Source organism: Rhododendron vialii, chromosome 8a (assembly GCF_030253575.1).
Source record: "Rhododendron vialii isolate Sample 1 chromosome 8a, ASM3025357v1".
NCBI lineage: Eukaryota > Viridiplantae > Streptophyta > Magnoliopsida > Ericales > Ericaceae > Rhododendron > Rhododendron vialii.
In genome coordinates, this window is record NC_080564.1 from 5693394 (window position 1) to 5705007 (window position 11614).

The window sequence follows — 11614 nt, forward strand, 5'->3', positions numbered from 1 at the left end:
TATTTTCGGCCATAAGTAATTCTTCGTGGTTAGGAGTATTTTTTGCGGCCAATAGTAATTCTTCGCGTTAGATTCTTTTTCTTTTTAACTAGTGTAATAGGTAAGAGAACAAAATTGTTGTTCAATACAACTTGAACTGTTGGTTTAGATATATTGGAGTTTCATGATCAGTCTGAGATTGAAAATTACAGATTTTTTGTTGCAGCATTTTCAGTAGACAGAATTTCAAACTATACTCCTTACTTGGTTATATATAATTTTGGAACTATTTTGCTTTTCTATTTTTCTAGGACGTGAATGAAGGAAATAAGTGCGATAGGGGTGTCACTTTTGAGTGAGTGGACGTTTAAAAAATTGAATTCGAGTTGGAATCCGATATGATTATACATTCTTAATATCTCTGATAATATCCCTAAATGCAACTAACGGAATAAAATAGATTTGGTAAACATTTGTTTTGTTAGACTATTTTATGAATTTGGTTAGATAGATCATGTTTGAAACTTATTCTTAAAATGAAAATTTTCGAGAAGTAGATTTTGAAGGGAGAAGGAAATTTTTTCTAATTCACAGTTATTTGTAATGCTCATCTCACATGAGGTGGAACCATACTCATATTTGGAACTCACCTCATATAAGATGGCATTAAAAAGAACCGTTGTATTCACAAAAAAAACTTTCAAAAAAGTGGAGTTTGATACTTCATTTAGACTATACTTAGAAAGCATTGCGCTGTGCCTTTAGGCAAGTATAGAAATCTTGTAGTCTAAGGTCCTGCAAGGCATCCTGTAGTGCGCACATGGGCTATCGATCTTGACAACGAATGGTTGGATGTAATCCGAGCTTCTACAAATCCTACCCGTCCATTGTTTTGATGAAAATCCGAGCCGTCCATTACCGAGATGAACGGCCAGATTGGCTGCACTATAGTGCATTAATAAATATTTGGATCCACAAATAATGTGCATTAATAAATGTTTGCATAAATGTTTGTTTCGAACTTTGTACGCCATTTAAAATTTTTGATTAGATCTTTTAAACGGTGTAAGATCATCTCCAAGGGAAGTATTGAAACCAAAATCAAATTAGAGTTGAAGAGCTAGCCATGTCAACAAAATGCACTCCAAAGAAAGTACGTAGCAAACTTGTTACACTAATTTGGTATAGTTCTCTCACTCTTCAAGTTTGAAGTAATACATAAATGAGTACTCTGCAAAGTTGCAACTAAAAAAGTCGTGTTTTCATGAATGGTGAATAAATTCATTTATTTGGTATTTTGCAAAATAGGCTCTTCAAAGTTGCAACTAAAAAAGTCTTGTTTCCATGGTCAATGAATTCATTTATTTGGCAAAATAGGTCCTTTAAAGGCAAAACAAAAAAAAAAAAAAAAAAAAAACTTAAAACTTAAAGAGTCCTTTAGAGTGCACTTTTTCTAAATGACTCTTCAACTTGTTATATGTGTCACCAAAGTTATACGTGTTATAGAAATTAGCCACTATTCTTGAGATTACATTATTTTTTTCATCCAATTGCAGTGTGACTAATAAATATCCAAAAACATGGATGGAAGGAGCAGAATCAAGAAACAAAAGCCAGTGAGTTTGGCCTAACTTTTCAAGCGACTTTTTAGCAAATGGTCTTTCTGATTATTTTATTTTAATTTTTATAAAAATCGGGTCATATGTTTACGATACTTTTTTTTTTGGTCTCGATGAGAAAAATTCCACAAGTATAAAAACATACACTAAAATTGAAAAAAATTCATATAAGATGCCGAAAAGACCAAAAACTCGGAAAAGTCACATTTGAGCCGTTGTATAATTTTCTAATCGAGATCATGGAGAAGCGTGAACCATTGCGATAACTTTACTTACTAAATTTAACGAAATCATGAAAACAAAAACTGGTATATATGGATTAAAAAAACCTCTAAGATAGAGTATGGAAGCAACCTACCCAATATATACCGAAATAACGGTCCAATATTTTTCCCATCTAACATCAGCAAAGAGCAGACCCGGATCTACGAACTCGATTTCGGGTATCGACTCCTATTCTACAAATTATGTGTGAGGCCTATTTTCGGATTCCATGTAAACGATCCGAGCCCTTCATTGATTTTGTAATAAATTTTCAAGCTGAGTCATTTATATTATAAAATAGAGTGATTTTTCTCTAAAAATGTCTAGACATACAAACAAAGTAACATCTATAGCCATTCGACCGTATTTTCTAATAAAATTATAGACGTTGGATTGAATGAATATTTCTTATTATATACACCTACACTAATGTAAAAAAAAGAAGAAGTTATACTCCTATGTTTTTCTAATAGAGAAATATACACTCCTTCCTTTTTCAATTGATTTATCAAAAGTTGATTTCCTTACATTCAGTTGATTGCTTTTAGGTTGATTTTCCTACAGTAAAAAAAGGAAACAATCATTTTTGGAATCATACACGAAAAGGAAACAATCATTTTTATAAGAATACACACAAATCTTCTACGTGTTTCTTCGGGAAAATAACTTAACTATTTTGAGTTTTTTTTTTGAATAATTAATATTGATTAGTGAAGAAGGATGCTATATTGAGTTTTTTTTTGCCTTTGCGTTAAAGAGGTTAGAGAGATATTCAAAAATAATTATTTAACCATCGATTCAGAGTCGTGCTTTTAGACACGGGCATGAGCTCTTAAACAATAAGCTCTATCAAATTAGTAGTATATGTATGCATACGTACTTGATCCAATCTATTAATTTTTTATTCTGAATTCAAAATCATGGATTCTGGATCAATTTTCCCCTATGTTTAAATTTATTTTATTTATTAATACCCCTACAAGTGAGCAGGTACTCGATGCTTCTGGATGACTTTTGAGCGGCGATACTTTGTTTGCATGTAAATATAACCGTATCTGTTTTTAACTTTTCTCTCTTTAATTAATACTACTGTACTAGTATTCAAATGGGGTGGTTGGCGATGGTTTCTACCACCAAAGCCAAACGTGGAAGGGAGAGAGAGAAGTTGATTTAGGAATGAGTAGTGTTAGGGGCACATCACTCTCAATCACATCTCAATTACATCCTCTCACATACAAGCGAATCTCTTTAAAGGGATCCGTGCCTCTAGCATTTTTTTTAGGAATCTGCTTTGATTTGGAGAGGCACGATTTCGCGAAACAGAGTCAAAGCCACATTTCTTGAACATTTCGGACAAAGAAAGAAGAAAGAGTCAAAGCAATCCAATCAGGACCCCAAAAAAAAAAACCCACTTGATATAGACTTTATAGGAATCACCTTCTCAAGAACAGAGAGAGAGAGATGGCTGCTTCTCCGTCTTCTTCCAGACCTCACATAGTTCTCTTCCCATTCATGTCCAAAGGCCACACCATCCCACTTCTCCACCTCGCCCGACTCCTCCTCCATCGCAACACCACCGTCACCATTTTCACCACCCCAGCAAACCAGCTCTTCATCTCTGACTCGCTCTCCCACACAGATGCCTCCATCGTCGAGCTTCCTTTCCCGCAGAACATCGACGGAGTCCCTGCCGGGGTGGAGAGCACCGACAAGCTCCCTTCCATGTCACTCTTTCCCCCCTTCGCCGCTGCCACAAAACTCATGCAACCCAACTTCGAGCAATCGCTCGAGACTCTCCCCAACGTCACTTGCATCATATCCGACGGTTTCTTGGGGTGGACCCTAGAATCTGCGACTAAATTTGGAATCCCGCGCCTCGTTTACTATGGCATGAGCAACTACTCAAATGCCGTGGTCATGAGTGCCGTTATAAAGAACAATCAGCTTTCAGGATCCGAGTTGGACGATGACCCGTTCGCGGTGACAGATTTCCCGTGGATCAAGCTCACGAGGAACGACTTCGACGAGCCCTTCAATTCGCGTGAACCAGAGGGCCCTCACATCGACTTCATCATAGCGCAAGTCAATGCGACGTCGAATAGCTACGGTCTAGTCACCAACAGCTTCTGTGAACTCGAGGAGTTATTTGTAGAATACTGGAACCGTGAGTCTAAACCCAAGTCGTGGTGTATAGGACCCTTATGTTTGGCTGAACCGCTGACGAAGACCGAACCTTGGTCACACAAGAAGCCCACTTGGCTACAATGGCTGGACCAGAAACTAGCCCAGGGTAGTTCGGTTCTCTACGTCGCCTTTGGGTCTCAGGCTGAAATATCTTCTCAACAGTTGCGTGAAATAGAAGTTGGTTTGGAGAAATCAAAAGTGAACTTTCTGTGGGTGACGAGGAAGAGTGAATCGGAACTCGACGTTGGGTTTCAAGAGAGAGTGAAGGGGAGAGGGTTGGTGGTGAGGGATTGGGTTGACCAGAGGGCTATTCTAAGACACGAGAGTGTCCGAGGATTTCTGAGTCATTGTGGTTGGAACTCGGTGTTAGAGAGCGTATGCGCCAAGGTTCCGATTCTGGCTTGGCCGATGATGGCGGAGCAGCACATTAACGCGCGAATGGTGGTGGAGGAGATCAAGGTGGGGCTGAGAGTTGAAACAAGCAATGGGTCGGTGAGGGGTTTCGTGAAGTGCGAGGGTTTGGAGAAGATGGTGAGAGAGCTGATGGAGGGGGAGATGGGGAAGGAGGTAAGGAAGAAGGTGAAGGAGTTTGGAGAGGCGGCGAAGAAGGCCGTAGAGGAGGGAGGATCATCTTGGCACACACTGAACCAGCTCATTGATGAGTTACACAAGCAAGCAATAAGGAGTGGCATTTAGAAATTGTGGCAGACTTGTTGCATCTGAAAGGTAGGGAAGTGATGAAGATGATATTTTGTTTTCCCCTAATAGTAGTATAAATTGTCTTTTTTTTTTTTTTTTTTCTGCCAATAAGGATACCATAAGTTTCCCTTGCTATTGGTACTTGTGGTCCTCACTAGGGGGTTATAAAATCAATGACTAAATGGTTCCCTGATTTTGGTTTACTTATTCTCCAGTGAGCTATGGTGTTTTAAAGACTGTCAAAATTAGAGTATATCTTGAATGATCATTTTCCATACAGCATCCTGCAAGTAGTTTTCCATGCAAGGTTTTAAAAGACCATCGCTGCATATCCAACTCTTGGGAGAATAATTTTGTTCACCTTCTTTTAAAGAGTGTGAACATTGCCCTCTTTATAATGCTTCCATCTCGGTTCTTTGTTTGGGGGCTTTCGGTTTGGGCCCCTCTCGATCTTATGAGTAGTTGGGAAGTAGTCTAAATCAATGGACATTAATGAACCATCTTATTAGTAGTTACGAAGTAGTTTAAATCAATGGATATTAATGAACCATCATTGATGGATGTTGCACATGGCTCGATCAATTCGACGGTAGAAGTTGTGTAAGGTCCACGGAATCAATACACTTTTTGGTAATAATGAGTTAGCTTGTGGTGAAACCCACACAATTTCAACCGATCACAGGAAAGGTAATATTCACCCTTTTAAAAGGAGGGTGAGCAAAATTATTCTCACTTTGGGGGTATCCAATAGCATTATACCCTGGGAGACAGGGAAATTTGTTGTTGTATCAGCGGTTTTTTTTTTTTTAACACCTTTGTTTTGCTGTATCAGCTTATTCTCAATCAGTATTATTTGTTGCTGGTTTACGATTGGTAGAGTAGATTCAGTAAATTGAAAGCCTTTTCTTATTTTTTTTACAAATTTTGATTTAAAAAAAAAATTCACAACTACAACAACACTGGGAATTAACGAGAAGAGCAATAAGTGTTTGTCCTCCATGAGATTGTCTTTTCGAATCCCACGGCGGCCAAAATTTTCAATCGTCGGGGCCACTGGAGGGTTTGTCCGTTCATTAACTTCAAAGTCTCAGAATTAGTCGAGGTGTGCGCAAGCTGACTCGGATTTTCGGTATAAAAAATAAACACCCTCACATGGACTTCATCACAGAGCAAGTCATTGCAACCTTGAACAACTACGGTCTACTAGTTAGCAACAGCTTGTACGAGCTCGAGGCGTTGTATGTAGAACACGGAAACGTGAGTCTAAACCCAAGTCGTGGTGTGTACGTAGGGCCTTTATGCTTGGCAGAACCGCAGAAGACCGAACCTCGCTTCACAAGAAACCCACTTGGCTACATTGGGCTCGACTAGAAATTAACTAGCCCAGTATAGTTTGGTGCTCTACGTCGCGTTTGCGTCTCAAGCAGAGATATCTTCTCAACAGTATTTTCAGTAGACGAAGCTGGTTTGGAGAAATCAAAACTGATTTTTTTGTGGTGTCGAGGAAGAGTGAATCGGAACTTGACATTGAGGGTTTGAAGAGAGAGTGAGGAGAGAGGGTTGGTCGTGAGAGATTGGGTTGAGCAGAGGGAGACTCTTGAACACGGGAACATCCCAGGGATTCTTCAGTCATTGGTGGTTGAAACTCGGCGCTGGTTCCAATTTTGGCTCCGCCAATGATGGCGGATCAACACTTCAATGTGTTAAGAGTAGTTGTCACACATTGCTTGCAAAGTCCTCATCATTCTCTGACTATCCCCTGTCGTTCCCGACATAAGATAAGCCAATCTAGGGGCTTCTACTTTTGAGAAACTCCACTACGATGATCAAATACTGTCTTTATATCTGATTTTACTCTATCAATTAATTTGGAGATGGGTATATAAAGTTTCGATATAGTATCAGAGCAGGCACATTCCATCTCCAATTTTATAACAAAAATTAAATCAAGCCTCACACCCTACGTTGACAGACCCAAAAAAAATAAATTGAACGATGATAAAACCTAAAAAGTGGCCACACAACAAACCTAAATGATATTTCACTAGATTGAATTATAATTTTTACATCCCATCGTTTGGCTCGACAAGTGATATCTTGCTTTGTCTCTGGATATCATTTTGTTGTGTCTTGTTTTGAACTTTTTTTTTTTTATTTATCTGCCAAAACACCCCTCGGGCATCTTGTTTTGAACTGAAAACACCATTTAACCAACTCTAGCAAATTAAGGAACCCATGATCAATAACTTTCCTAATGACGCCTTCTCAAATGGATGATTTTCCCAAAAGGAGAATACATAATATGAAGCAGACAGGAGTGGGGTTCCAGAAACATAAAAGATCAAGGTGGCATCTGTTCACATGTTTTTGCCCACCTCTTGGAAAGAGGCTTGTTTGGACCACAGGGTAGAGGCCTGTTTGGATACGGCTCAATTCATAACACCCACCTAAATACATGCTGGTAAGCATCGAAATGACAACATCGTCACCAAGCACGGCATATTGCCTGCTTTTGTCATCTGTCATGATCAGGATCTCATTTGATTCTACGGCCTAATGCACCTAAATTACTGTCCAATATCTTTAGACCATGGAACATCAGCAGATGACAGATCTACAGTGTGTTTCTAGCGACCGACTTTTCTCCTTCAACTCCTTTCCTAGGGGAAGTAAAATTGCGTCCACACTTCTTCAATTTAAGACGCAACTTGTACGGTTGTAATTTTGAGGGAGACTGAGAATGTGAATCCTCGCGATTCTTCAACTTGGAAGGACTTGAAAAACAGAGGGATTTGATCGGCTACTTAAGCTGGAATCATGTTCATAACCGAGAATTTGATTTCAAGAGAAACTAGCCCACCACGGTAGAGAAGCAATCGAGCTTTTGAACACATGACCAACCAGGTCCTATGTGTTTCTATAAATAACATTCTTTAAGTTTTCTCTCTAACAAATGAATAATAGGTTGGACGGACACAAACGCTTCAAGAGAAGCAGCATGAGAAGAGCGAAAGAGAGACTTATTTAGTACATCACAAAAAAAGTCCACGCGAAGACTGATAAATCCCACAGGAATGACAGTTATCAAACCCCATTATATAGCACCCAAGAGGACGAAATCAAATTCTCATGAGAGAGAGAGAGAGAGAGAGAGAGAGAGAGAGAGAGAGATGGCTCCATGTTCTTCAAGACCTCACATAGTTCTATTTCCATTCATGGCCAAAGGCCACACCATTCCAATTCTCCACCTTGCCCGACTCCTCCTCCATCGCAACACTACCATCACCGTTTTCACCACCCAGCGAACCGGCCCTTCATCTATGACTCTCTCTCGGACACAGAGGCCTCCATCATTGAGCTTTGTTTCCCACAGAATATCGCTGGAGTACCTGCGGGAGTAGAGAGCACAGAAAAGCTTCCTTCCATGTCCCTCTTTGTCCCCTTCGCCACCGCCACAAAACTCATGCAACCGCACTTTGAACAAGCGCTTCGGGCCCTCCTCAATGTCACTTGTATCATCTCCGACGGATTCATAGGGTGGACCCTACAATCGGCCACTAAATTTGGAATTCCACGGCTTGTCTTTTACGGCATGAGCAACTACTCACAAACCCTGGCTAGAGTCGTTACGGTCAACTTTCAGGACCCGAATTAGATGATGAGGAGTTTGCGGTGACCAACTTCCCTTGGATCAAGCTCACTAGGAACGACTTTGACGAACCCTTCAATTCACGTGAGCCGAAGGGCCCTGATTTGGACTTCCTTACAGAGCAATTCATCGCAACGTCAAAAAGCTATGGCATAGTTATCAATAGCTTCTATGAGCTCGAGCCATTATATGTAGAGCACTGGAACCATGAATTTGAACCCAAGGCATGGTGTATTGGCCCCTTGTGCTTAGTAGAATCTGCAAAGAACGAACCTCGGTCTTACCAGAAGCCTACTTGGCTACAGTGGCTTGACCAAAAACTAGCCCAGGGGAGTTCTGTTCTGTACGTCGCGTTTGGGTCCCAAGCAGAGATACCTTCCCAACAAATGCGCGAAATAGCTGGTGGTCTGGAGAAATCAAAAGTGAATTTTTTGTGGGTGACGAGGAAGTGTGAATCGGAACTCGACAATGGGTTTGAAGAGAGAGTGAAGGAGAGAGGACTGGTAGTGAGAGAATGGATCGACCAGAGAGCGATTCTAGGACACGAGAGCATTCAAGGATTTTTGAGTCATTGTGGTTGGAACTCGGTGTTGGAGAGCATATGTGCCAAGGTTCCAATATTGGCTTGGCCAATGATGGCAGAGCAGCACCTGAATGCGCGGATGGTGGTGGAAGAGCTCAAGGTGGGCCTGAGAGTTCAAACGAGCAATGGGTCGGTGAGGGTTTTTGTGAAGTTGGAGGGTTTGGAGAAGACGGCGAAAGAGCTCATGGACGGTGAGATGGGGAAGGAGGCAAGGAAGAAGGTGAAGGAGTTTGGAGAGGTGGCGAAGAAGGCCAAAGAGGAGGGAGGCTCGTCTTGGCACACCTTGAACCAACTCATTGATGAGTTACAAGCACTAAGAAGTGACCGCTAGAAGCTTTGGCCATACTACAAGCTACAGTGGCTAGAATAATAGGGTTTTTTACCCCTAGTTTGGAATGAGATTTTTCAATTTTCTTGCCTAGCGTATCTTAATATAATCCTTGGCAATCGGCTTCGATTCCCGCCCTTCATGTTCTACTAAGCAAGGGGATCATGCATTAGGGTCGCTTCAACCTGTGTAACATTAGTTGTCATAGACAAACCAAATTTTAAACCGCGACATCTAATGCCTGAACCAAAGCATTTTTTAGCAAGACTTAATTGTTTGATAGATAATTTGAAACAAACACTTCTGCTCAGACATCTCCTAACAGTTAACATACCTCAGAACATTATGTTAAATGACTGACCCAAACCATTGTAATAGTTTTTGTCATAAAATAGCAGGTTTCTACCACAAAAGGTGACACATTAAAAGAACACATTAAACCAGCTGTTCAGATCAATTTCATAGCAAGCTAGAGAACACAATGAGGATGACGATACGTGAACTTAGCTCTTGACTGAGTTCTCCGGCTCCCTCCTCAGCTGAACAGAGAAGCATTCGTTGACATCGTCGTCATCCCTATCATCTTCATATTGCTGCTGTGTTTCTTTTGCCTATGTCTCATCCCACTCTGTCATATCAATAAAATATGGCAATCAAGTTAGAGACAAAGCATGCATGCATCAGACACAATGAGCATGGCAAAAAATCCTATCCTTCTATCAGAGCAACAAACGGGAACAACAAACGATTGTCACACCAGTTAACAATAATCAAGTACGACATGACTATATTTCATCCGCCGTTAAAGTTGAATTAATACACGTGCAGTTACGTGCCCTGAAGAGGTGTAGGTGCATGTGCTAGTCCGACATGCCCTACACTCATCACGCTGAGATGGGAAAGTCATACAAGAGGGAGGCGGTCCGAATAGCCTTGTACAAACGCTGCCGAGGTAAGCCATGAAGTTTACTTCAATAACGCAAGGGGCGATTCAAGTAAGGCGCACTTAGGCGACAGAAGCATAAATTTGAGTAAAAGATTCGTTAATGGCAAAGTCGTAAACTGTTGAGGGACATCTAGAATTTAGTCTCCCTTGATTTGAGTAAAACTCAATTTGGTATAGGTCTGAGTCAAGGAGTGGAGAGAATTTTAAGGAGTTTTTACTCAAATTAGGGACTTAAGTCAAAAAGGGGTAAGGCTGGACATGCTCTTACTCCTAAAAGTACATTGCTCAGTTGTTGTGGGCACCCATTTCAGATACAAGTTAAGCTGGTCCTTCGACGACGAGTTTGGGGTTCGAGTTGCTCTGTACGTAGTGAAGATTTTTACAATTTGCAACTTGCACGATAGTTGATTCGATAGTGCCAAAAGCTTGGGGCCTACAATTGTTGTACTTTAAAGCCGTTAGGCGAAGTTGTATTTGGTATGCACGATAGACAGCTCTGATTGTAATATTTTGTTATTTGATTTGATTGTAATATTTTGTTATTTGATTTTCAGACCTGAGAGTTTTTCGTAAAATTTTACAGTTGTGTGATATCAAAGGCCTAGGGTGATTCTAAAATCAATGGCCATGTCACGGACTCAATTCCCTCGGGTTTGGGTCGTGACACATATATGCCAAGGTTCCGATTCTGACTTGGCCAATGATGGCGGAGCAGCGCCTGAATGCACGAATGGTTGTGGAGGAGATCAAGGTGGGCCTGAGAGTTGAAACAAACAATGAGTCGGTGAAAGGTTTTGTGAAGTTGAAGGGTCTGGATAAGACGGTGAGAGAGCTCATGGAAGGCGAGGAGGAGAAGGCGGTAAGGAAGAAGGTGAAAGGAGTTTGGAGAGGTGGCGAAGAAGGCCGTGGAGGAGGGAGGCTCATCTTGGCACACCTTGAACCAGCTCAATTGACGAGTTACAAAGGGGTAAGAAATGACCGTAAGAAGGTTTGGCCTAAAATTTCTATATTTTTTAAAATCACAAATCGTTGAGGGGTAATTACAATTAAATACATAACATGATATTATTGTTTATTACTTTCCTGAATATATATATATATATATATATATATATATATATATATATATATATATATATATATATATATATATATATATATACAGATTCAATCAGGTAAGGGCGCCCTTACCTTGTTAAGGTAAGGACCTCCCATTTTCCGTTCGAATTTCGATGATCCGAGCCGCTCAATGTGTTTAGAACGTGATTTTAAGGGTACTCGCAAGAAATCGGCAAAAAAAATGACCCGGAAGGGCTTTATCCGAGCAGTTTTTGTTTGTTTTTTATCGAACGGTTCAAATAAA

At 40.5% G+C, this 11614-nt stretch overlaps 1 protein-coding gene and 1 pseudogene across 1 annotated transcript; both read left to right on the top strand.

Annotated features, from left to right (window-relative positions):
* Positions 1–3260: 3260 nt before the first annotated feature.
* On the top strand, positions 3261–5019 carry LOC131298902 (UDP-glycosyltransferase 90A1-like). Its single transcript, XM_058324405.1, has one exon. The coding sequence runs from the start codon at positions 3324–3326 to the stop codon at positions 4740–4742; it is 1419 nt and encodes a 472-aa protein (XP_058180388.1). The 5' UTR covers positions 3261–3323; the 3' UTR covers positions 4743–5019.
* Positions 5020–7469: 2450 nt separating this feature from the next.
* Positions 7470–9447, top strand: LOC131298904 (UDP-glycosyltransferase 90A1-like; annotated as a pseudogene).
* The last annotated feature ends 2167 nt before the right edge of the window (positions 9448–11614 follow it).

Coding starts and splice junctions, on each gene's coding strand:
- LOC131298902 (XM_058324405.1), top strand. CDS start 3,324: ATGGCTGCTTCTCCGTCTTCTTCCAGACCTCACATAGTTCTCTTCCCA.